The sequence below is a fragment of the Cladophialophora psammophila genome, assembly GCF_000585535.1.
Source record: "Cladophialophora psammophila CBS 110553 chromosome Unknown aczJe-supercont1.6, whole genome shotgun sequence".
In the NCBI taxonomy this organism is placed as follows: Eukaryota; Fungi; Ascomycota; class Eurotiomycetes; order Chaetothyriales; family Herpotrichiellaceae; genus Cladophialophora; species Cladophialophora psammophila.
The window spans coordinates 1,838,256-1,861,502 of NW_006912927.1; the positions used below are offsets into that span (position 1 = coordinate 1,838,256).

Sequence of the window (23,247 nt, forward strand, 5' to 3'; positions counted from 1 at the left end):
AGTTAGAAATCCCCCAAAAGAGAAGAAACCATGCTCGAAGCGTCCAACAGCTCCTTCTCGACAACGCTCCCAGCGTCTTGGTTCAGAGAAAAGGCTATCTACGACCTCGAAAGACGAGCCATCTTTTCAAAGAGATGGATCATTGTGTCACACAAGGCCCGCTTCGAGAAGCCTGGACAATATGTACGCTACGACATGGCAGGATACCCATTCTTTATTGTCAACGACAGGAAAGGCAACATCAAGGCATTCTTGAATGTCTGTCGCCATAGGGCCTTCCCGATCGTTCATGAACAGCAGGGAACTGCCAGCATTTTCTCATGCAAGTATCACGGTTTGTTAAGACTCTCGCTCCTGAGGATCCGCAGCTGACACAGATAAGGTTGGTCATACGGCCTCGGTGGAAATCTGGCAAAGGCACCTCGCTTCGAGGCATATCCAGAGTTTGACAAGACCCAATTCTCTCTCTATGCGGTGCATCTTCATATCGATGATATGGGCTTCATTTGGGTCAATCTGGATGGGGAAGAGCGGCCACAGATTAGCTGGGAGGAGCAGTTCTTGGAAGTCGATCATCAGACACGGCTCGAGTGTATCAAGATGGATGACTATGTCTTTGCCGAGTCTTGGAGCCTCGACGCATGCCACTTCAACTGGAAGACGTTGGTTGAAAATTATAATGAGGTGAGATGCAGCATTCTGATGACTTCGTTTCTTCTAATTTAATACTGGATATGCAGTGTTACCACTGCCAAGTCGCCCACCCCGGCATCGCCCCCGCGATTACGAAAGACAGCAAATTCGATGTCGAGACAGTTCGAAGCTATGTTCGGCATTTAGGAGAGGACAACTCTGTGGACGATATCGTTGCCAGCCCAACATATATGTTTCCCAACGCTTCGCATACTATTACCCGGCACTTCTTCTACATAATGTCCATTGTCCCGCTCTCATCGACCACCTCCAGCATGCGTTATGAGATCTATCGCAACAAGAATAGCTCACTGGAAACCTTCACCAAGGAGGTGGAATTTTTCAAACAAGTGGAGCGGGAAGACAAATGGCTCGGAAACGAGACTCAAAGAAACTTGAACACTGATACCTATGTCTCCGGGCCATTACACCCATACATGGAGCAAGCAGTTGCGTACTTCGAGGGTTTGACTCGACAAGCGCTAAGAGAACATATGGACAAGGAGAAGGAAGCTGGAAGGGAGATATGGCCTGTTCGCCGTCCATACAAGGGAGAGCAACTGGCTCTGGATGAAGATTTCTGCAAGGAGGTTTGTTCCTCATCCACGCTGGCGAACGGAGGGAAGGAGTGGTTTTAGCGCTCGCTTCATGCGCATACGTAGTAAATTGCATGCAGGGCAATTCCTGTGGAAATGAGGTCCTCTACATTCACTTCACAGAATATTACATGGCTCAGCAAGCCGACATGTTGTGAGTGTATCGTATGCAATATTGACAGCAGAAGTGGTCTTCCAAACCCGACAGAGGCAGCCTGCTTAATTTTCTTCTCCTGGAGGCCCTCAGCTCCCATCTGGTCAGTTAAATCTTTACCGGATTCAACAGCAAATGCTTCACTGTCTTGACCGTTGTCCACTCATTCAGGGCTTCTAGACCCATGTCTCGTCCGAAGCCACTTTGTTTGACACCCCCAAATGGAGTATTTGCATTGAGGATACCCCAGCAATTCACCGTCACAGTTCCTACTTCGAGGGCATCAGAGACTCGTCGGGCTCGAGAAATGTCCTTGGTGAACACCGCAGCGTTGAGGCCATATTCCGACGCATTTGCTTTGCTGACTACCTCGTCTTCTGAGGAGAATTTCGTGATTGTCTTACATGTAGGTTAGTCTTTGAATCGTTGGCCTTATTGATGGTAAATAAATACTTACCGCAACCGGACCAAATATTTCCTCCCTTACGACTGTCATGTCTTCCGTCACATCAGTGAAAACTGTGTTCTCAACGAAGATTCCTGAATCGAGAGCGCTTCCACCTAAGAGTAATTTCCCTCCCTCCTCTTTGCCCTTTTTGATGTAGTGTAAGATTTTCTCATACTGAGTTCTGTTGATAATAGGGCCTTTGGTAGTCTTGCTGCTCAATGGATCGCCGTAAGTAGGTTTCGTTACGGCGGCCCGCTGTTGAAATGCTTTCACGAAACCGTCATAGATCGAGTCTTGCACGTAAATTCTCGAACCAAGTGCACAGACTTGACCATTGTTGGCTGTTGATCCTAGTTCGGTCCAGAACACTGCATTGTCGATGTCTGCATCATCGAATACAATCGAAGGACTTTTCCCCCCTAGTTCAAGGGTGACTTTCTTCAAGTTCGTAGCTGCTGCGGCTTTTAAAATACTCCGCCCAGTTAGCCTGCTTCCCGTAAAGGAAATCTTTCGTACAAGACTGTGCTCTGCTAAGGCTTTCCCGGCGACTTGACCTAATCCAGGAAGAATCGCGATAACTCCAGGAGGGAATCCAGCCTCTAGCACTAGCTGTGCCAGTTTCTGGCCATAAAGTGGTGCCAGCTCAGAAGTCTTGATTATAAGCACATTTCCGGTGGCAATGGCCGGAGCTAATTTCCAGATTGTGATCATCCTGGCTTCTATTGTCAGCAACATGTAATCTTCGTAAGTTATATTGCATCAAGACTCACAAGGGTGCATTCCACGCCACAATAGCTGCGCACACTCCGAATGGTTCTCGTCGGGTGTATGCAAACCCACCAGGAATGTCCAAAGACCGTCCTGCAGTATCTGTCAAAGTGGCGAAGAATCTTAAAGTCTCCACTGCTTGTGGGATATGCAGGGTTTTGGAATCTCGGAACAAGATGCCTGCATCAATTGCTTCAATGGTCGCGAGATCGTCAGCATCTCTCAAAATCAGATCAGCCAGACGTGACAAAAGACCGGCTCTCAGCTGTGGAGGGAAGGACCGCCATTCTCTTGAACGCATTTAAGGCAGCTCGGACAGCCAAGTCGACGTCCTCAGTTGTTGCAGCAGCAAGAGTTGCAATATGCGCCTCAGTCGATGGATTCAGGACCTGGAACGTGGAGGCTCTCATGCTGGGAATAAATTCATTGTTGATGAATAAGTGACAAGGAACTATTTCCTCTTTAGCATTAACTCGGCTCTCGACTTGTCGACTTACCTTTTACGTTCCTACCGTTCGAGCAGGGAATACTTGCATAGGCCATTGCCCTCGTAGGTGTGTACGTTTCCCGATCGTGCCTTCAACAGATAAATGTCAGGATAACTTCGACCGCCCCCCAGAAACGACGTTTCTTATTTACAGAGTAGTGTAGAGCATCAAAATAAAGATCTTATCGAAACAGCCGCTAATGGTTAAAGAAGCACTATGATGCTGGTCTCCACCAATCAAATTTTATTCCATTGGCACCACCTCCAGAGCTACCCTATAGAGCAAAACGGGAGGCTAATGGAAGTTCCGAACACCGCTGGAGAAAAAAAAAAAAGGGTTTATTGGAAATGGGATTCATATTCGAAACACCTAAGGTTGTTGTCAGCTTCAATAAATGTCGTGAGGAAATTGAGAAACCTTGTCTAGTATGCTCTGGATCAGATTCTTAAGTGGAACTGAAAACAGGAGTGATCAACATCTCAACTAGAGGTGGTTGTCAGGCCAGCCTGGATTATTTAGAAGAGGACTTATTTTTCCGTGTGGGTTTTGCATGGGCTTGCCAACGACTTGTAGGGTGTCTGGTGTGGACATACCGGATCCGGCTGGTCAAGTGAACTCATGCTTTGTAAGCATCTTTGCCGGCTCTACGCAAGTCATCGACTGTGTCGGGTGGTATCTATAGTATATGTGGCTCTGTATTTTTATCATCAAGGATTTCAGATTGAGTGGAGCAATTATACAAAGTTTCACTGACATTTCTTTCTCATGCCAGCCGGTTGACTAAGTATGTTATTCGTTCAATATTTGAAAATTGAGCACTTGGCCCTTACCTTTGCTACAATCTGCATAGGATGGTTACTTTCTAACAGATACCTTACGCCGCTGAGGAAGGTGCCAGGGCCTTTTTGGGCATCATGCTCCCGGATTCCCCGTTTCTTTGCTGTGCTTGTTGGGCGGCCGCATGAATGGGAGTTGGGCTTGCATCAGAAATATGGTCCGCTGGTGCGGGTAGGACCCGATCTTCTGTCGGTCGGCGACTGTGCAGAGATGGATCAGATTTACGGGACATCGACCAAATTTAGAAAGGTAAACCCATGAGGGCAGTTACTCGTTGTTAGCCATGTACGGCACTAAATCTGAAGCAGTCATCATTTTATCTTCCATTCATGGTCTATGATGCGGAGGGGCTGCTGCCGGACCCTCTGGTTTTGTCAAACAAGGCTTTGCATACACGTATGAAGCGGAATGCATACAATGCTTACTCCATGAATGCCATGGTTGAGCTCGAACCGCTCGTGGACGGCGTGACAGAGCGCTTTTTCCGGCTACTCGACAAATTCTGTGAAGCACCCCGCGAAGCCTGTGATTTGGGCAAATGGGTACGCTTTTATGCTACCGATGTCATCTTTATGGTTACCTTCGGCTCCGATCTTAGTTTCATGGAAAATGGAGATCCGATTGGAATGATGCCAATTCTGGAATACGTCATTGGAGACTACACTGGCATTGTAAGCTGAACATGATGTCGCTGGTCCACGAACGTTAACGTGCTCGTCAGGTCGGACAAATGCCGTGGTTGCACAAATTCCTCCTCGGAAATCGATTTGTTGCAAAATTACTACTCGGAAACAATGGACTCGATGGCGCAGCCTTGGAATTAGCGCAAGCTCAGGTTGAAAAACTGCGAAATGATCTTAAGGATGAAGACCCTTGCCCGCCATTGACATTTGTCCATCGACTTCTGCAAAACCAGAAGGTCAAACCGAGTTCGATTACAGACCGAGAGCTTCATACTCATGCGTTTGGCAACATTACTGCGGGAGCCGATACTACGGCCATTGTCCTCCGTACAATCCTTTTCAATGTCACGAAAAATACCAAGATATATGATTCTCTCTGTCGCGAGATACGGGACGAAGCTAAACTGACTCTGCCAGTTTCTTTTCGCCACGCTAACAGTCTACCCTATCTCAATGCGGTCATCAAAGAAGCTCTGCGCATTCATCCTCCAAACGGGCTTATGTACTGCCGAACTGTCCCTGAAGACGGCGCAACAATCTGTGGTTACTACATCCCGGCCAACACTGAAGTCGGCATTAGTCCTTGGGTACTGCATTACGATCCGATCTTATTCCCACAACCTGAAAAGTTCGAGCCGGGGCGCTGGTTGAGCCCAGACACCGAGCTTGTCGCTCGCCGGAATCGATCTCTGTTTGCTTTCAGTGCAGGGGCCCATACATGCAGCGGCAAAAATTTCAGTCTGATGGAGATGACAAAATTGGTCCCGTCACTATTGTTGCGATACGAAATTGAGCTAGTCAATCCTAGATCGGCCATGTCATTCAAATGTCGTTGGTTTACGCCGCAAACCGGCTTACTTGTTCGACTCAAGGAGAGGAATGGGTAGGACCGATAGTCAAGGATTATCGAGCGTTCGTACATATGCCCAGGAAGTTCATATCTATAATCTAAAAATTGCCGATCAGCCTACCACTGGTGCCTATCTGTTGGCGCATGCCTCCAGCGTTCTGCCGTTACTGCGTTTTACCTTGCGATTACTGAAAGACCTAGGAACAGCCACTGCGCCAGGCGCCCTGCGCTGAGCTCGCGTTGTTGGTTGTTGATTGTTGATTTAGCCCGAAATGGTAGCAAGAGGGTTTTATACTGCGGTGGCAGAAGGGAAGGCGTTAAAGAGGGAACCGGTTGGCACGTCGCTAATTTTGGATCCTTATTGGCGCTGCACGCGGTGAAGTGAGAGGGACGGTGAGGTGGTTATAAAAGCGGCACGGCTGGGGCGAGTCGCACGTGAGCTCCCCGCCTTTTTTACTCATCTTTTGCCGCCAAGATTTGGTAAATAGCGTGACTGCCGGCCGTGCCACCCTAATTTACAGCCTATAGAGTTGTGTATTATGCCAAGACGCTAGCAATTATGCCTATAAAAGCAGCCTCCCAGGCAGGATAGATTTAGCTAGTCTCAATACACTTTTACTCCGTACACCCTCTTTCAGTGTCACGATTGGTTCAACTGGTACTTGATATAGAGGTCATGGAATTTTCACAATTTCATATCTCGCCATTGACCATAGTTGATCCCGAACGAAATCAAATAAATACGTTCCGACACCTGGTATTAAGAACTGTTGTTTTCGCCTCGCTAGAACCTCCTTGGCGTGAACGAATGAGCCCCAGCTCTCGCCGGAACGCTGGGCTTGAAACCGGGTCAGAGCAATAAAGAGAAGAATCACTGCACAGGTAAATACCTCCTCTTCGAGAGGATTATAGATTGCGTTTTGACGCAATGCGGCTTCCCATCGTTCACCTGCTTGAGAAGGGGGAGATATTCGTACAGAACCGATGAGCCCTCGAATATATCCGAGACGGTCGATTATGTCTGGCTCAGGCAGGTCATTGTAGATCTTCAATAGTTCTTTGATCAATGACTCCGCTTCGCTATGTCGACCTTGCTTTATCTCGATTCTAGATCAACGCCAGATCCAGGTCGACCTTGAACGATGGCGCCGCATATATGAAGCATCCAGAAGAGGCTTCCGGCATCAGAGGGGTCCCGAGGGCGAAGAATTTGCTTTCCAGCTCCTGAGCTCGTTCCACATAATGGCAAACATCATGCTATCCACTTTTCTTTGTCTTGATGATGAATCCATGTCTGAAGCTCAGACACAAAACTTTGTCCCTCTGTTGACTCGAGGAAACAACACTTGGCAGATTAAGAGGCTGCATGCCCAGGCACGGGCGCTGCCTGGAAATAACATGGACATGTCGAGGTCGGTGGTCGGTATTGGATGGATGCCGTCGCTCTACTGTACTGCCATCAAGTGTCGTGTTCACCAGACCCGACTTTACGCCGTCGGATTACTGGAAACCACTTATCGTGAATGCATCTGGGACGCCAAAATTGTAAGCTGTGGTGCTCGAAAAGTGATGGAGGTCAAGGAGGGTGATTTTTACCAAGATACCGGCCGGGCCGATCACTTCATGCTCTCCAGCCCTTATAACGTGTTTTCTTCATGGGCCGCGCGGGTGTTCACGCCGTCGTTCGGATAACAGACGAACATGTACAGCGACTTAACCAACAGCTCTCCCTCCCCCTTCGTCTGCCACACCTGCGATCTTTAATTCTACTACCACTGATTCCTTGCCTACACTACCATCGGGAACGTCTTGCTAGCTGTCAAGTGACTCGTTGATGGCAATTTGGGTCTCGGTAGATCTATATCGTTGGATGACTGGTTGACCGTTGCGAAACTCCATCCAGAAACGGTCGACGGGTCGCGGTAATGGGGACGTCCCGCAAAACATGATCTTGATATGAGCCGCTCCGTTGCGATAGTCTCGCTGCTTATTCGGTGGTAGATTTCTAATGTGCTCCTCTCCAATGGCGCATCAGGCCCATAGAGGTAGTGGGAACTCCCTTGAAATAGGTCAAGTCTCCTCGCCGCCATCGACCCCATGTCCACTGTGAATTGAACCCGCCCTGCTTGAACTCGATGTAAAAACCCGCTTGGAGGAAGGGGAAGAATGAGAGATTCACCCTGTAGCACGCTCACTCGTGCCGATAGGGCTGATAGGGATCACGACGAAGGTCTTCTCCTTATCCTGGAGGCGGGCATGGAGGTTCTTTGCCGCGGCCAGCTCCTTTGCTGAAGCCAGGGTCATCACAGAATGGGTCTTCTCGATATAGTAGGCCAGTTCTCCCGCTGGCATCGCTGTGCTCAGGAGAGATTCACAGGTTCCTAAGGCAAGAATTGCTAAAATCCCTACAGCGAACTCGAACCCTCCACTGGCTGCTGTCGGACAAAGCCTTACCCTGGTGGGAAGGTTAGCCGGACCTGTTTGCCAAGTAAACTCTTGGCACTGCGGACTTCCGTCAAAAGGTCCTAGATAGCCTAGACAGATCTGTTCCTTCTTGCAATGAATCAATCAATAGATTCAATCTAGACAGGACCCTTCTCAGTCCATCAGCTGAGAGACTGATAAAGACATTTTTGCCGCGGCGCAGATTTTGAATTGTCTTCGTTGATAGAGACTTCGCAATCACTCGCCTCAGATTCAAAACATCGCTGATTAGAGTATGGGCGGTTGCGTCAATTCCTGCGCTCACGCCCCGATCCAGTGATCTGGCTGCGTTTTTGCCACGCGCGATAGTCAAAAGCCGAAAAAATTGAGGGTCATTGGGGAGGATATTGTCATTCAGACCACCATGTCGGGGCACGAGGCTCGCTCGGTCTGCCATTGCTGTGACGATGCTTCGGTTTGAATTCAACCCGAGTATTCGATGACAAGTTGGATGACCATGAGTTAATATATGGCAAGGCTCCGAAGGCACTTGATGGTCTGCCCCTGTCAGTTTTGAATGTTTCCCGCAAGCCACGCCACGCTGGGTTCAAGTATACTCCGGCCATTTCTCAACTTATCTCCACTACCATTCGCTGTCATATTCGAATGTACAGTTATGATATAATCTATATCGTTGAGGGGGGCCAGGAAGAGAGTCTGCTTCCACTCCTCCTGCTACCCTTGCCACCCGAAGTGCAGCACCATATTCCAGTAGTTGATCTTCTCTATGAAACCTCCAGAACTGCAGAGAACAGTCTTTGCCGGCATACCTCCTAATCACGGCCTCGCCTCCTGGGTGTTCTTTGATAAATTGAGAACAGTTGTAGACTAGTTCGTCAATCACTATCCCTGTGTTTGGTCAGCGCCTATTGTAAGGTGTAGTTGGGAATAGAAATGTCGAACACAAAGGTTGCTGGTCATCCCTGCCATTGTGGTGCTCCACTTCTTTGGCTGTTTTGAGGGGTAATTCACTCACTCCTCCCGAGGAGTGGGACTTGGTTGCTGGATCATGTGCCATGAGAGGGATAGTATCAGGCAACGAAGACAAAGAGCACAGTAGCAAAGGTCTAGTTCCATATTTCGATGGTCAACTAGTTATGAAGCCAAGAAAAGTGCTCGATGTTCTCGTATGTCTAGACTCTTAGGAGTCTACTGGGTAGAGCCGACGGAGATACAACCATGGACCGACAAGCCAGACGGAGGTCTTTGAGATTTTTGCGCACAATGAGATCTAAGCCACCAACTAGAGATCGGCAAATGTAGCCCAAAAGATAGTAGCTTAATGCTTATGCCGGGGTGCCACTTCGGTATGCTCCAATTTGCACAATGCCGACAGCCTCGCGCCCCGTGCGCGACCCCTGGAAATTGCCGAAAGGGGAATGGTGGGGGCTTCTTCGGCAGGTGGCAGACCTCCTCCATATACGCAGTGGAGAGGCGGGGGCTAGATAGTGGACAGTACAGGCTACTCAGCCATTCAGTGCGGTGGAAAGTAACTCGGGAGATCCCAAATGTGTCAATAGGGAGTGCGGGGATTCTAGATATCCTTCGCGGGGCTAGGCTTCAATGTCCAACCCTAATGCGGTGTGTTCTAGGTTGATACAAGTATTTCCATTACCAGGGTGAAGGTTTGTATCACACAATGGAGAGTGAAATATTTGCGCAAAACGCGCTAGGCAACAAGATGCCTTCAGCAGTGCAACAAGATACGTCGAGCGGAAGACTTGTCATCGGTGTCAATGGTGTCAAGAATTCCCCTTCCAGCGTCCCCGAGGCACCTAGAAAGCCATGGGAACAGGTGTGCTTCGATCCTACGCTGAAGCCCAAAGACTATCAGATCAAAGGTAATGGTGGTCTGAACAAGGTGAAAGATGCAGCAGGCACTAACGCGTCAATCAATATAGGCACGCCAGACGATTCAACCTTTCTGATCTTAGATGTCAACATCTTTGACTCCACCGGTTCCCCTCCATACAGTGGTAATGTCCTTATTCAAGGAAGTAGAATTACCCACGTCAGCACTGTTCCAAAAGTCGAAGAATTGATTGCAGACCCCAAGGTGAAAGTCGTCCAGGGACGTGGTAGAACGTTGATGAGCGGGCTTGGTGATGCACATGCCCATCTCTCGTGGAATTCCGGGGACATTCCCGCCCTTGCAGGGCTAGGGGTTGAAGAACATACATTGTTAACGGCAAGGTCGGCACAGACTTACATTGATAGTGGTTATACAATGTAAGTGATGTCAAAACAATTTGCACACCCGCCCATGTCAGGCCCTCATGGCAAGCAAATAAAATAGGTGCCTAGGGGCTGCTTCTGCTCAAGAACGGCTGGATGTGGTAATCCGAGATGCCATCAACGCCGGGAAACTGCCGGGGCCTCGATATTTGGCCAACTGCAAAGAAATCACCCATCCCCAGGATGCCGTAGGTCAGAACGGCCTTTCAGTCGTCGCAAATGGGCCTGAGGAGATGCGGGCGGTGATCAATCGACATATCGACCTGGGCGCCGATAGCGTTAAGCTGACCATGTCCGGGGAAGAGATCTGTGAGCCGTTGTCTTCAGAGAAATGCTACTACGATGACGAGGAGACGGCAGCTTGTGTGGAAGCGGCACACGGTCGAGGGAAACGGCTTTGTGCTCATGCGCGGTACGCCTTTGACTTGTAAACAAAAGCGATGATTTGCTGACGGAGATCACCTCTACAGAGCTCGAGATAGCGTCAAGATGTGCGTCAAGCACGGCGTTGACATCATTTTCCATGCCAGTTGGACCGACGAGGATGGCATAGACATGCTAGAAAAGAACAAGTACAAGCACATGGTGGTGCCAGCGATCAATTGGCTTTACGCAACATTGTACGAATCCGAGTCGTATGGCTATAAGATGTCGGAAGACGAGAGAGACGGATATGAGAGAGAGTTTAAGAATGCAAAGAAAGTCTTGAGCGAGATGCATCAGCGAGGAATCACTGTGCTACCGTAAGACTTACCCCATATTCGATCTTACAAGTATTCTGACACCAAGCATCTAGAGGAGGAGATTATGGCTTTGCTTGGACGCCCCATGGAACGTATGCCCGTGATCTTGAGCACTTTGTCAACTGGCTGGGCTTCACTCCTATGGAATCTTTGCTCGCAGCTACCGCTGGTGTCGCGAGTATCTTCATGAGAGGAGATGAACTTGGCCAGATCAAGCCTGGATATTTCGCCGATTGCATCCTGGTGGACGGGGACCCACTCGAAAACATCACCGTCTTGCAAGACCGCAGCAAGCTCGATCTGATCATGATCAATGGAAGGGTACATAAAGCTTCTCAGAAGGACTTTATGACTTCTGCCGAACGAAAGGCTAGAGTAACCACATCTCTAAACTGTCATATAAGACCATCCGAAAAACCGACCAACTTTGTCGCCTATACAGACTCGACTGGTAGATCACGGGTTGGCCACCTGGACTTAGAAGGTCATTCAATCACGCCGCTGAGCATGCCATCTGGGGCACCTCTCAGGACACTTTATGAAATGATCGAGTTGGCCGAAGATCCGGTGGCTGATGATGCACCAATCCCACTCGAATCCACTACCCTCCTCCCTCCTCTCAGCGGACGAGACATTCTGGCCGTAGGGAAAAACTATGTGGAACACGCCAAAGAGTTCCACAGGAGTGGCTACGACTCGAGTGACAAGAATGCTCAACCGTCACATCCCGTCATCTTCACCAAGAGGAGCACAAGCATCGTGTCCACAGGAGCTGACATCGTCCTCGACCCACATTTCACATCTACGCTCGATTACGAAGGTGAGATTGGTGTCATCGTTGGCAAGCCGGGGCGACACATCAGCGAGAAAGATGCGTTGAACTATGTTTGGGGCTACACCATCATCAACGACGTTACAGCGCGCGAGGTTCAAAGGGATCACAAACAATTCTACCTGGGAAAATCTGGAGACACGTACTGCCCCATGGGCCCAATTGCAGTCCCTGCTGCCTGCCTCCCGGACAAACTACGGGTTGAGACTTTTGTCAATGGTGAGAGGAGACAAGATGCAACCACGGACGAGTTGATCTTCTCGGTTGCTCGGTTGATCTCTACCATTTCGTTGGGTGAAACTATTCAAGTAGGCGATGTTATTGCCACGGGGACTCCAGCAGGAGTAGGATTTGGCCAAACATTACCCACCTTCCTCCAACCGGGCGATGTGATCGAAGTCAAGGTCACCGGGCTAGGAACATTGCGCAACCAAGTTGTTTTGCAGAAGTCCGAACATTCTCTCTCCGCACGCCCTAGGGTACCTTCAGTGCTGCAGACGTATAACACCAGCCGAACTCCTGGAGCATCGGGTCTCACTAGGATCGACTCGAAGCTGGTGAACGTGGAGATCTCTGGCAAAGGCGTCGCCAAGTTAATCTTTGTTCATGGACTGGGGGGTTCGACCGAGTTCTATGGACCTTTGCTCAAGACCGCACATCTCGACCAGACTCACAAATGCATCTGCTACGATATTGAGGGTCACGGTTTGTCTCCCACGGAGTCCAGCTCCACTATCTCGATCCAGAGCTATGCGGCAGACCTGGCCGCGTTACTCAAGCACTACAGAAATCAGCCGTCAGTGCTTGTGGCTCATTCGATGGGATCCTTGATTGCGTTGTCGTTCGCTGCCCAGCATCCCGAGCTGGTGCAGAAGCTGATTCTCTTGGGCCCAGCACGGTACCCGGTGCCTGCGGCCGCGGCAGGGGGGCAGAGTAAGAGAGCAGCAGCAGTGCGAGCGGGTGGGATGAGAGCGTGTGCAGAAACTGTGGCCATGAATGGAACATCCGAGAGAACAAAAACTACAAATCTGTCGGCTTACAGCGCCGTGAAAGCGATTCTAATGAGCCAGGACCCTGAAGGATACGCGAAAGCGTGCACGGCGTTGGGAAGGGCGTCGAATCTAGACATTGACTTGTCGAAGCTGACCATGCCAGTGCTGATTGTCACGGGAGATGAGGATAAGGTCAGCCCTGTCGTTGCCTGCCAGATCCTCTCTGAAAAGCTGCCCAACGCAAGACTAGAAGTGATCAAGGGTATGGGGCACTGGAGTGTAATTGAAGACCCGGCTGCGGTGGGAGATGCTGTTAAACAATTTTTAAATAAATGAGACGAGGGCATCATGGCCACTACGAAAATGGGGCATGAAAATAGTAGAAGGGGTGGCAATCGGTAATAGTAGACCATTCTCTTATTCCTTTCTTCGACTTTTTATAGTCCTGTGGAGCAGGACGATTTTGGCTTGCAAGGCATTCGATTGGATTGTCTATCTGCTGCTCGGTTCTTTTCACTCAGTGACAGAGGATTCTCTTTTATCTTGTAAAGGCAAAGTGGCTGTGCTGGGATTGTATGGGGGATAGCAGGAAGGAGGGTTGTCTAGTCTCATGCCAAACCAAAAAGGGCTAAGGGGGAGTGCTGAACAGTTCACAGTGCTGGCAGTGTGCCATTCTTTACAGTTTTGACAGAGTATTCCACGTTTTTTGATGTCGTCTACTTATTCCTGAGTCTTTCATCGGCCCTTTCCTCGGCTCTTTCCTACTTCTCAATGCCGTCGCTGTGCTAGGTGCTCGTTGCCCAAGCCGCTGCCTCTCTGGGGGTGGTGTTGTGGTGTTGCCCTGTCAGGAGAAGTCTCCTTGGCTAATGCGAAACAGTTGTAAAGCACAGCTCGAGTACTCCGAGTGGTGAGCAGCGCCAATGTAACGCCGTTGAAACTTGATCGACAGTTGATCCCCCAGAGTCCAACACTTTTTGTAACTTGTCATTTTCCTGGTCGTCACTCTGGCCAAATCTTTTGAGAATGAGATCCTCAGGTCTGGCGGGAACAATTGAACATTGAGTTGCTCAATGAACCTTTCGGACCAGAATACTACGCTTGGCTGGCAACGTCTAGGTAAGTGAAATCTAGACTTGTCCCGTTCGGACAGACTGGTCTTGTTCCTCATGTCATCGCCCCAAGCCTGGTGCCATTTAGCAAAACACATAACCATAGTATTAAGCTCCCTACACACTCACTCAGTCACTCCCTATGTAGAATAAAGGAAAGACAGACGTCCTAAACGCCTCCGTATTCCTCAACATGCCGTTATTAAAAACCCATTTTGCACTATTTCTCTGCGGCGGCGAAATAAACCTCCATCGACGACAGACCACTCTCAGGATCCTCCCGACACATGCCCAATTTTCGAAAGGGAATATCGTTCCCCATTCCCTGGGGAGTATAAACGTGTTGATGCAAATCGCAATTCATTCTAAGGAGCTAGTGGCCTTGAAACTCCTGCATCAATGGTCAAGCGCGCAGTCCATGGATGCCATTGATATGACGACTGGATGATTCTAATGCACCCCGATGCAGTATCTTCATGTCCAATCTCTGGCGGCAGAAGTTTGACAAGCAGAATCGCTTTTATATGCCCAGGGCCGAGAGATTCCAAATCCTGGGCTACTATTGCCAGACGGAACTGGGACACGGGTCGAACTACGAGGAATCGAGCCCATGGCCTCTTTCTACGGGGATTGCAACAAGCTTCACGATCTACTCGCCAACGTTGAGCGGCACCAAATACTGGATTGGGGCTGCCGGGGTTTGGGCCACACATGGCATTGTCGTTGTCAGACACATCATCTGAGGCCGTGATTATGGGACGCATTCGTTCCTGACGCAATTATGAGATCTGGACATACATCGGCTTCAGCCAGGAGTGGAAATCTATGAGCTAGGCCTAAAGGTGTTCCAAAGCACGCTGGGCACGGAAAACGAGGCTCTTCATTTTCACAATGCACGGATACCCCGGTCGTAGATACTAATGAGAAGTGCTCAAGTGCTGCAAGACGGGAGGTACGTCCAGTTCGATGACATCAAGCACGCGTACTCCTCGATGGTGATGGTTCGAGCTTTGGTGGCTGAGATTACAGGGTGAGATCTCCTCAAGGCAGTGGTCGTCGCCTATCATTACACCAAATTCCGGAAACAATTCAAGAAAACTAAACAGGACTCTTAAGACACCCGTGAGACTGCTGTATTCGACTACGCCAGCGTTAGATATCTGATTCTGCCACTATTGGCGACGGTAGGCTGAGCTCCCCGTCTTCCTGGCCCTTTCCATTTTCCCGGGTATTGCAGCGTTGACGAAAAATTCACCGCTAGACAACCGCATTGATAGTCATGGACCGCTCCATGCAAAAAGCTTACGATGGATGCACCGTCACGATGCTCAAGACTGGCAATACAAGCGAGCTTGAGGAGCTGAATCTCTAGACCGTAAGACTAAAGGTCTATTCGACCAACCTGGCCAGCCTCAGCGTCAAGACCTGCCACATCGCCCGTGGTGGTGGTCATGGGTACAGCGCCCTCTCTGAATTCGGCCGAAAGTATGCCCACACTGTGAATGTCGTGACCAACGAGGGTGACAACTATGTCATCGGCCAGCAAGTGACGAGGGCATTCCTGAAGCACCACCGACGAAATTCGACTTTAGTTCCCCCGAGCCTCGCTTACTTGGAATTGCTTCAGCCAGTACGCGAACTAGAAATCCTAACATCTACTCGCCCGCCGAATGGTTGTCGACTGACGTACAGAGGCGGGCACTGGAGTCTCGTTTGGCCAAGCTCGTCAAGCAGCATATCGAACACAATGATCGTGGAAAAGACACGCCACGCTCTCAACAAGGCCCATTCCGACTATATCTACTGGAAAAGGCTGTGGAAGTCTGTGCGGACGATCGAAAAGATCAAAGCGGGATTTGCATCCCATATTAGGTCTTTGACACAAGTATTAAGTCTGACCGTTGATTGGCAGGCGTCCTCAGGACCTCAGGAGGGCAGATACCAATGTCTCATTGCTAATCTCTGTCCTGTTCAACCCACATCACTCCAGTCTTGCGCAGGCCTTGCATCTGTTGCCTCCTCAGCTCGGTCATCTTCGAAATGCTTTTTCGACAGCCATCGAAGACCTGGCATCGAACCACGCCGACGCCATCGTTTCCGTATATGGCTTGACCGAGTATGAGCAGGCTAGCGCACTGGCTCGAACCAATCAGACCCCCTACGAGACATTATTCCATGGTGCTCAAACCAGCGAGATGCCTGGAAAGAAGATGTCTCACATTTGACCGCTGATCGTAGAGACGACGAATCTGTAGACACAGACCAGTAATATCACAAAAGCAAGGGACATGGCCACGGCAGGGACCGGTGAGGATGAAGTCAAAGCCAAAGCCAAACTACGACCAGAAGATTACTAAGTTCTCAGCAGTTTGTCATAGGCGTTACGGTATAGAATACCACCCTGTGATCTGTAACTCCTTTATTAGATACGGAGGTAGGTAGTGGTGTATGTCGCTTTGTGATGGAATGCCCATAAAATCTAGGCCTTTTCCAATAAAGTATAAATGATTGATTCAAGCTACAAAGGAGATTTGGTTTTTCTGCTAAAAGTGTTGAGTCAAGATGGCATAGTTGAGCCTCACGAGCTGTTCCAATGGCTAGCTTTGTGGTCTAGAACACATAGTATCTTTAGGATTGAGAGAAGTGGGCTGTTGTGGCTGCTGCCCCTGCTCTAGTGCTCCTATAAATTCACATGCATATAGCAGCACCGCAAAAGCAACGGCAAGAGGAAGAGGAGTAGTGCGTAGGAAGTCGTCAGTCCTCATTGAGTATTGAAAAATGGAGGTCTGGGCAACCTAAGTCCCTTGGTTGTTGCCGTGGCTGCTGGGATCTGCTCTGGGTTCTCCAGCCTCGTACCCTTTCGGTCCAGCAGAGTGAACCTAAGTATTTACTCTGCTGCTGGGATACTTGTAATTATTCACGATCAGGATTGATCTCTGGAGCCGATCTCTTTTACCGATTTTTGAGCCGCGAATCTGGGAGAGGAAAGGAGAGGAGTAATAGTCGAGTTGAGGAGGTTGGAGGATGAAGACAGAGAGCAAAGGTCACGCATAGGTGAGGCTCATAGGACGAACTGGGAAGCCGGGCCCCCTAAATCGACCTAAAATTCTGTCTGCTTATTTGGATGTTTGGACACCACCATAAAGACTCAATCATGCTCTTATGCACCGTACCGACCTTGCCTGAACGAGTATGGGCAAGTCCGCGGATAATTGCTAGATCGGTTCTTCCGCCAGCCCCAGTATGATTCTCTGCCGAGTTCCAGAACTGCTACTTACTGACTCCGGCACAGGCTTACCGTCTGGTCGCGTGTGAGTGGGCAGGCAAGGTACAGTGGGTAGGTAGCCTCGAACGAAGAACGAAGAACAAAATCCAAGATTCGAGACCGAGTTTGGAAATCATCCGATCAGCCACCTATTCCTCCCTTCCCCCCTTTTAGAATAAGATGACCTTCATATTGTCCGTGCTGTATTTTCTGATCTGTGGACCCCAGATGTAGAGGGGAATAGCGAGGAGCAAGGAAAACCACCAGATGCCCGCCATCGCACCGAAGACCTATTGAGTCACATATGTGTCAGCCAGCTAGTCATAGATAAATCACAAAAGAAGCATGTGACAGACTGCACACACCAGAGGGGAAAAAAGAGGTTGTAGTGTAGGCATATATAGAGGGTGGTCATTCGGGCAGTCATTCGACTCACACTTGAGTAACCCGCTTCAGCCGTCCAGGGGATGAAGCCATAGCTGAACCCGAAAGCAGCAACGGCCTTCACGCCATTGATGACGAGCAAGGCTTCCGAAGCGACTTCGAAGTACGAGTCAACCGAATACGTCATGGCGATGACTGCGAGGTTAGGCATCACGCTCATCATGCCGTATCCGACATACAAGACGGCCCAGTGCCATTGTCTCTCGGCTCCGATGCCGAACATTAAGAGGCCAACGGGGCAGACGACAGCACCGAAGCAGAGAAGGACGAGACGGGCTTCAGGAGAGAATTGACCCCCATTGCGACGGGCGACGTAGCGGACGTAGACATCGCTGAGATGGCCACCGAAGAAGGCCCCAACCAGGTTACCAACTAGAGAAAACGGAATAGGTCAACTCTAGTCCATCTTATCTTAATGCTATACTTGTTTTTTTCTTTGTTTTTTAGGGAAGTAGATGGACGGCAGGAGTGTGCTTACTTAGTCCAGCGAGTTGAACGAGACCGTTGACGCCCGGTCCGAAATTATACGGCTCAACTTGGAAGATGAAGGAGCTGAGCGAGGCAGCACCGATCAACCACGCCAAAGCGCAAGAGACTGTTTTGAAAAGAGCTGCGTCAGTGTAAAGTGAAAAGAGAGAGAGAGAGAAGAAACACAAAAAGGGAAATGGAAAGCCCAGGGTTTGGAATGAGTGAGTGAACCTGTTCTCACATGACAACGTCCCCCACGCCACAGACGGATAAGCCAAAAGAGGAAATGGTCTAATCAGGTGGTTCACAAACGAGTGGTTCGCTCGGCCAGACCAAAGACTCAACTCTTGCCAATACGTCTTCTTGGTACCGGTGAGGACAGGGTCGATTGCTGAGTCGTCCGTGATGGTGTTGATGCGTTCGACAGTGGTTTCGCTCTTTCCAGTGACTTTGTTGTCCTCTGCTGCATGGGTATGTGTCGGTGCTGTTACTCGGGTGGCTACGGAATCGAGCGAGCGATTGTATCTTGTCTCAGGGAAGCAGAGGAAGATGGTGGTCATGTTGATGCCCGCAACGATGGCGATGACGCCCGAAGTCCATCGCCAGCCAACGCCTATAGGCACACAAGAGGCTGGATCAGTTCACTGTGCTCGAAAATAACGGAATCATATCTACTTGCACTTCAGGTTTGTAGTAGAGTCAGAGAACTTCATACCTTGGACGATGAAACCTGAAACCACGGTTCCGAGAGAGTTACCGCCGTAAATCCCTAGCACGAAGAACGCGACTTTCTGGGCTCTTTCATGCAAAAAGAAGATATCCTGATCATTTTCCATTCCGTTAGTTTTTTTTTGATGTTTGTTCAACAAGTGGATTGTTGACGAGCAGACTTACATTGACAATCACCGGCCCAAGAGCTTCATGGCAAGACGAAAAAAATGAACCAATGGTTCTGGAGGACAGCAGACTGGCATACGATGTGGCGACCGAGGCCCAGACGCAGCACGCGAAAGTCATGATGGAACAGATCACAAACACAGGCCGTCTACCCAGATATTCGGCGGTGGGCACCCAGAAGAAGTTCTACATGCCTTTCTGTTAGTGTATTATCCGATTCTTGACAGGGGGCTCGTTAACTTACACAGAGTCCAGCAGCCAGCAGTGGCCATGTCAAGAGTCCCGTCGACTGAGACTCACTGATGTTGAACTCCTGAGTCAGGAGGTAAAATGCTGGAACCAACCCGCCCAGCCAGAAGTTGCACACGAAGGTCAAGCAGATGGTGTTGGCGAAGATGGTCCATTTCTTCCAAGTATGGAAGCGAAGGGGGTCATTGACATCGTTAGAAGGAGCGGGCACAAGGACAATGTCGGTCCCGCGAAGATGGGGATTGTGCTCGCTCTGGCTATGCAGGTTGCCAACGAGAGTCACTGAGCGCTCGTCGTGGCCGAGCTCACGAAGGGTTCGGAACTTCATGTTGAAGTCGAAGAATGGATAGCAAGAAGAAAATACTGCCGCAAGAGCAGAAGTATGGAGATCTGGGTGGTAAAGAAAGAACAAAGATTTCCACGTTGCTGATCCGGGCTCCAGAGACACTCGTTAAGAGTAGTCACTTTTATCTATATGTGTCTATATTCCGTCCTCCTAGTCGTTGCTCCATCTCCCCTAAGACGTACGTACTCTGGGCAAGTGGAATCGCTCTCCGCGTTTGTCCCCGCGCTTGCTGGCTCTAGGCTGTCAATCCTCTTCGGCTAAAAGTTTCCCAGGGATGTGTTTTAGGCGTGGGTATGAGCGCAGGCGGAAGCGCCATTGGAGGACACGAACTCTCATGGCGCCGATGTTTCGGTATTCACCAAATGAGGAACCACCGAAGAGTCCGCGTGGTGGCCCAGGGGGACTTACCGGGGGAGCACTCTAGCCCCCCACTGTCATTATCTGTATTGCCAATGATTTCAATGTGAAAAGAAAAGTCTATCTTCTGGAAGGGGCGAGATCAAGAGATCATTCCTTGAGATGAGCGGGATCGGGAGCACCGCGACTGGTGACTGACTTGTGTCCCTGTATTGGCGATGACAATTGCGAATCAGCTGGCAGAAGATTGAAATATCGTAGTCAATCCAAGCGCTATTGTTCTGCCCTATTTCGAATGGCTTTGTGTACATTACTTTACATTTGATCTGGTGGTGACTTGTTTGACATCTGGACCCTGTCAGTCCTCTCTGCCTAGAAAAGCAATAGTGACCACCTGCTAATTATATTACGGGCAACAGACACTGATTTACAGTGCAACCAGAACTGCCTTCAATTCCGCCCAAGCGTCTGTGCCGTAGCTCGAATATTCTCTACCATCGCCACTGCCATTCCATCCACGGAAAGGCATATCGAGTGAAATACTAGGCGAGGTTGCAGTTGACGCCCACAATGCTAGCGTTGAAGAGTTTGGCAATCCTCATGGCGCATTGGATGTCGTTGGTGAACACGGAGGCGTAGGTGCCATATTTAGTGTCTATGATAATTAGCAATTGCTCTCATCAAACCACCCGTTGAGCATATACATACCATTTGCAAGTTCCATAACCTCTTCTTCACCTGTGAACGTGTTGATGACCACCACAGGGCCGAAAAGCTCTTCCCTCATGACTTGATGGTTTTCATGGGCATCCGTGATAATTGTGGGTTTGAAATAGAAACCGGGCTGGTTCTCACAGTTACCGCCCAACATAATGAAGAGTCTATCTTGGTGAGCTTCGGTTAAAAAGCCCAATACTCGGTCAAATTGTAGCCTGTCGGCTTGAGGTCCGCGGATGGTGTCTTTATTCAGGGTGTCCCCAGATGGACCGGTCTTGGTTATTTCTTCTTTCATGACTTTGACGAATTCGTCGACTATTGCTTCGTGGACATAAACCTTGATATCACGATAGTATTGAATCTGTTGCTTCTTCATCAAAACCAATCTTTTTGATTCGAGACCCGCCGAGACGAAGCAACACACGCTTGTCCGCTAAGCAGCAGAATCGACGTTGCGGCGGCTGGGATCGCTTAAGCCAGGTCGGCGTCGGGAAAGATAATCAGAGGTGATTTCCCGCCGAGCTCCAAGGTGACCTTCTTGAGATTGGAATCGGCGGCCGCCTTGTTGATGGCGCAGCCAGTGGGTTGGGACCCTGTAAAGGACAATTTTGGGATGTCCATGTATTTGGCGAGCGCCTCATAGTATGGTTGACCGATTCTCGAGAGGATATTGAGCATGCCCTTGGGTAAGTTGATCTCCTGGTAGAGATGGTCTATGGGGGGCACTTTTGCTCGTTTTGAGGATGAGGCTGTTGCCAGACACGAGGGCGGGTTCAATTTTGTTAATCATAGTAAGGAGACGGGCAGCAAAATGGGTTCCAACAACTGTGATTGTGATGAAGCTGTTAGCTCCCTGGTCTTCGCTGATCAAGGGAACAGAGACAGCAGAACATACAGTTGCCTATAGGCTTTCCCATGCAAATAACGTGCAGGTAGTCGAGTTCGTCGGCATGCTTGTCCAAGGCGTCGGCAAGCTTGAAAAGATAACCCACGCGTGCCAGGGCTCCTGACTCTGTCCAGGCTGGAAACGCAAGTTTAGCGGCCTTGACAGCAATGGCAACATCTTCAGCATCTGCTGCGTAGATGATCGCTGACAATTTCTCGGTGGCAGGATTGATGATGTCGTACTTCTTGCCGTTCATCGGCCAAGGTGCCCTTAGTCATTATGGAATGCCCCAGTCCTCGAACCGTGTAGTCGGGTGCTTCTTCGACATCCTTGAGATTTCCCGTGACATTGCCTTCAACCCCGTAAAGCCGTTAGATGGACCTCGGTGTCGTTATACGCCTCGGGGTTGACTCTCTTCAACCTCTTAGCCGTGAAAACGATGGGAGGCGCACCGGCCATCGCGGTGGTATCCTTGAGCAGCCCAACGACAATCACCGCTCCACCAACATACACCTATTCGGGCGCTGATGCATAGGTCTGTTTTGTGGCCGCAAAGCAAAGCACAGCGTGCGCCCTGTATGTGGTCAGCTCCATGACTTGGGCCAGAATGTCCTTTCCTTTGGTGAAATCGAAGAAGGCATCAGCCCCGAGAGATTTGACGAGGTCCGCCTTGTTATTGCCTCCGTTGAAGCCAGTCACGCGAATGCCCATTGGGTTGGGTATACTGAACGGCAATGTGGCCCGAACCGCCACCGGCACCTATCTCGAAGTTAAAAGGCAATTGGGATTTCTTGCAGCACAGTATTCACCCAGGAAAATAATCCACTTGTTATGGTTTGAATCCATTTCGTTTGCAGTTCTGTATCGCCAGTAAGCTACTTTTAAACAGACGAGCCCGACTTTGATCTTGTTGTCACGAAAATAAAGAGCGTCGCACTTACCAACGGATCCACAACCACGCGAACACTCCTGATATTGCGATAGATCTAATGATGCAACCCCGAGAGAGAGAGTAGATGGTAAAACGCAATGAACCACTCCAGCATTCAATACTCATCACCCACGCTCTCTTTTATTTATTTTCCAAGACGGACTCTGGATGACAACCGGGCAAGAAGAGGTCCCCGCTGAGGTTGCGGAAGGATCGATCCTGCTCTCTCATGATCCCGAATGCCGAACGCGGTAGTTTAGCCAGTAGGTTGAAAACGTAAGAGCCCAAGCTTAACGGGCTATCGAATCCAGTCCAGTGACTTCGCAGAAACTCACTAGTTTAGAAGATGGTGAGTTGATAAGATTCGATTTTCGGTTTTGAGGGATGCCGCTTTGCATATCCGCCGACCTTACCAATATCTAAACCCGTACACCGTGACATGCTATTAAAAGGATATACTTGTAGTCATTCTAATAATGGGAGAGGGAGACCGAGAGGTTACGTGGCCAGGGATACCGGATCCCCTTTTTCACAACGACACTTGTTGAGAGGTCAGCGCAAGGCTAGCTAAAGGGGCCAAGTCTAGCCACTGTGGTCACGGGTAGTGGCTGGGGCAAAACCGTGAGGTGTCCAGCTAAGGCGTTTACGAAGGATCACGGAGTCATAGATAGAGCGTCTGGAACAGTGTTCGCCTTGCAAGGCAGATTCAGGAACCTGTTTCCTGATACAGGCGAAATATCCATATAAACAGGAGAGGAACCGGTGAAAGGATAGA

At 49.6% G+C, this 23,247-nt stretch overlaps 11 protein-coding genes across 11 annotated transcripts; 5 read left to right on the forward strand and 6 right to left on the reverse strand.

The window, feature by feature from the left end:
- Positions 1 to 30: 30 nt before the first annotated feature.
- A1O5_05001 (uncharacterized protein) lies at positions 31 to 1,331 on the forward strand (the record flags this gene model as incomplete). The annotated part of the gene is made up of 3 exons (XM_007745604.1): positions 31 to 334; positions 383 to 684; positions 741 to 1,331. 3 exons carry the CDS (start codon positions 31 to 33, stop codon positions 1,329 to 1,331), a joined length of 1,197 nt encoding a protein of 398 aa, XP_007743794.1.
- A 220-nt stretch (positions 1,332 to 1,551) lies between these two features.
- On the reverse strand, positions 1,552 to 2,960 carry A1O5_05002 (aldehyde dehydrogenase (NAD+); the record flags this gene model as incomplete). The annotated part of the gene is made up of 3 exons (XM_007745605.1): positions 1,552 to 1,842; positions 1,901 to 2,603; positions 2,662 to 2,960. 3 exons carry the CDS (start codon positions 2,958 to 2,960, stop codon positions 1,552 to 1,554), a joined length of 1,293 nt encoding a protein of 430 aa, XP_007743795.1.
- A 973-nt stretch (positions 2,961 to 3,933) lies between these two features.
- A1O5_05003 (uncharacterized protein) lies at positions 3,934 to 5,554 on the forward strand (the record flags this gene model as incomplete). Its single annotated transcript, XM_007745606.1, has 3 exons — positions 3,934 to 4,233; positions 4,293 to 4,655; positions 4,706 to 5,554. The coding sequence occupies 3 exons, from the start codon at positions 3,934 to 3,936 to the stop codon at positions 5,552 to 5,554; spliced, it is 1,512 nt and encodes a 503-aa protein (XP_007743796.1).
- A 1,205-nt stretch (positions 5,555 to 6,759) lies between these two features.
- Positions 6,760 to 7,209, forward strand: A1O5_05004 (uncharacterized protein; the record flags this gene model as incomplete). The annotated part of the gene is made up of 1 exon (XM_007745607.1): positions 6,760 to 7,209. The coding sequence occupies one exon, from the start codon at positions 6,760 to 6,762 to the stop codon at positions 7,207 to 7,209; it is 450 nt and encodes a 149-aa protein (XP_007743797.1).
- A 1,408-nt stretch (positions 7,210 to 8,617) lies between these two features.
- On the reverse strand, positions 8,618 to 8,860 carry A1O5_05005 (uncharacterized protein; the record flags this gene model as incomplete). The annotated part of the gene is made up of 1 exon (XM_007745608.1): positions 8,618 to 8,860. A coding segment is annotated over one exon (243 nt), but the record flags the coding sequence as incomplete, so codon positions are not given.
- Positions 8,861 to 9,682: 822 nt separating this feature from the next.
- A1O5_05006 (uncharacterized protein) lies at positions 9,683 to 13,139 on the forward strand (the record flags this gene model as incomplete). The annotated part of the gene is made up of 4 exons (XM_007745609.1): positions 9,683 to 10,230; positions 10,298 to 10,648; positions 10,707 to 10,979; positions 11,033 to 13,139. The coding sequence occupies 4 exons, from the start codon at positions 9,683 to 9,685 to the stop codon at positions 13,137 to 13,139; spliced, it is 3,279 nt and encodes a 1,092-aa protein (XP_007743799.1).
- A 1,249-nt stretch (positions 13,140 to 14,388) lies between these two features.
- Positions 14,389 to 14,655, forward strand: A1O5_05007 (uncharacterized protein; the record flags this gene model as incomplete). Its single annotated transcript, XM_007745610.1, has 1 exon — positions 14,389 to 14,655. The coding sequence occupies one exon, from the start codon at positions 14,389 to 14,391 to the stop codon at positions 14,653 to 14,655; it is 267 nt and encodes an 88-aa protein (XP_007743800.1).
- A 2,692-nt stretch (positions 14,656 to 17,347) lies between these two features.
- Positions 17,348 to 19,563, reverse strand: A1O5_05008 (uncharacterized protein; the record flags this gene model as incomplete). Its single annotated transcript, XM_007745611.1, has 7 exons — positions 17,348 to 17,467; positions 17,614 to 17,993; positions 18,100 to 18,216; positions 18,331 to 18,702; positions 18,805 to 18,910; positions 18,984 to 19,172; positions 19,231 to 19,563. The coding sequence occupies 7 exons, from the start codon at positions 19,561 to 19,563 to the stop codon at positions 17,348 to 17,350; spliced, it is 1,617 nt and encodes a 538-aa protein (XP_007743801.1).
- A 917-nt stretch (positions 19,564 to 20,480) lies between these two features.
- Positions 20,481 to 21,031, reverse strand: A1O5_05009 (uncharacterized protein; the record flags this gene model as incomplete). Its single annotated transcript, XM_007745612.1, has 2 exons — positions 20,481 to 20,593; positions 20,647 to 21,031. 2 exons carry the CDS (start codon positions 21,029 to 21,031, stop codon positions 20,481 to 20,483), a joined length of 498 nt encoding a protein of 165 aa, XP_007743802.1.
- A 95-nt stretch (positions 21,032 to 21,126) lies between these two features.
- A1O5_05010 (aldehyde dehydrogenase (NAD+)) lies at positions 21,127 to 21,797 on the reverse strand (the record flags this gene model as incomplete). Its single annotated transcript, XM_007745613.1, has 2 exons — positions 21,127 to 21,404; positions 21,551 to 21,797. The coding sequence occupies 2 exons, from the start codon at positions 21,795 to 21,797 to the stop codon at positions 21,127 to 21,129; spliced, it is 525 nt and encodes a 174-aa protein (XP_007743803.1).
- Positions 21,798 to 22,054: 257 nt separating this feature from the next.
- A1O5_05011 (uncharacterized protein) lies at positions 22,055 to 22,252 on the reverse strand (the record flags this gene model as incomplete). The annotated part of the gene is made up of 1 exon (XM_007745614.1): positions 22,055 to 22,252. The coding sequence occupies one exon, from the start codon at positions 22,250 to 22,252 to the stop codon at positions 22,055 to 22,057; it is 198 nt and encodes a 65-aa protein (XP_007743804.1).
- Between the last annotated feature and the right edge of the window lie 995 nt (positions 22,253 to 23,247).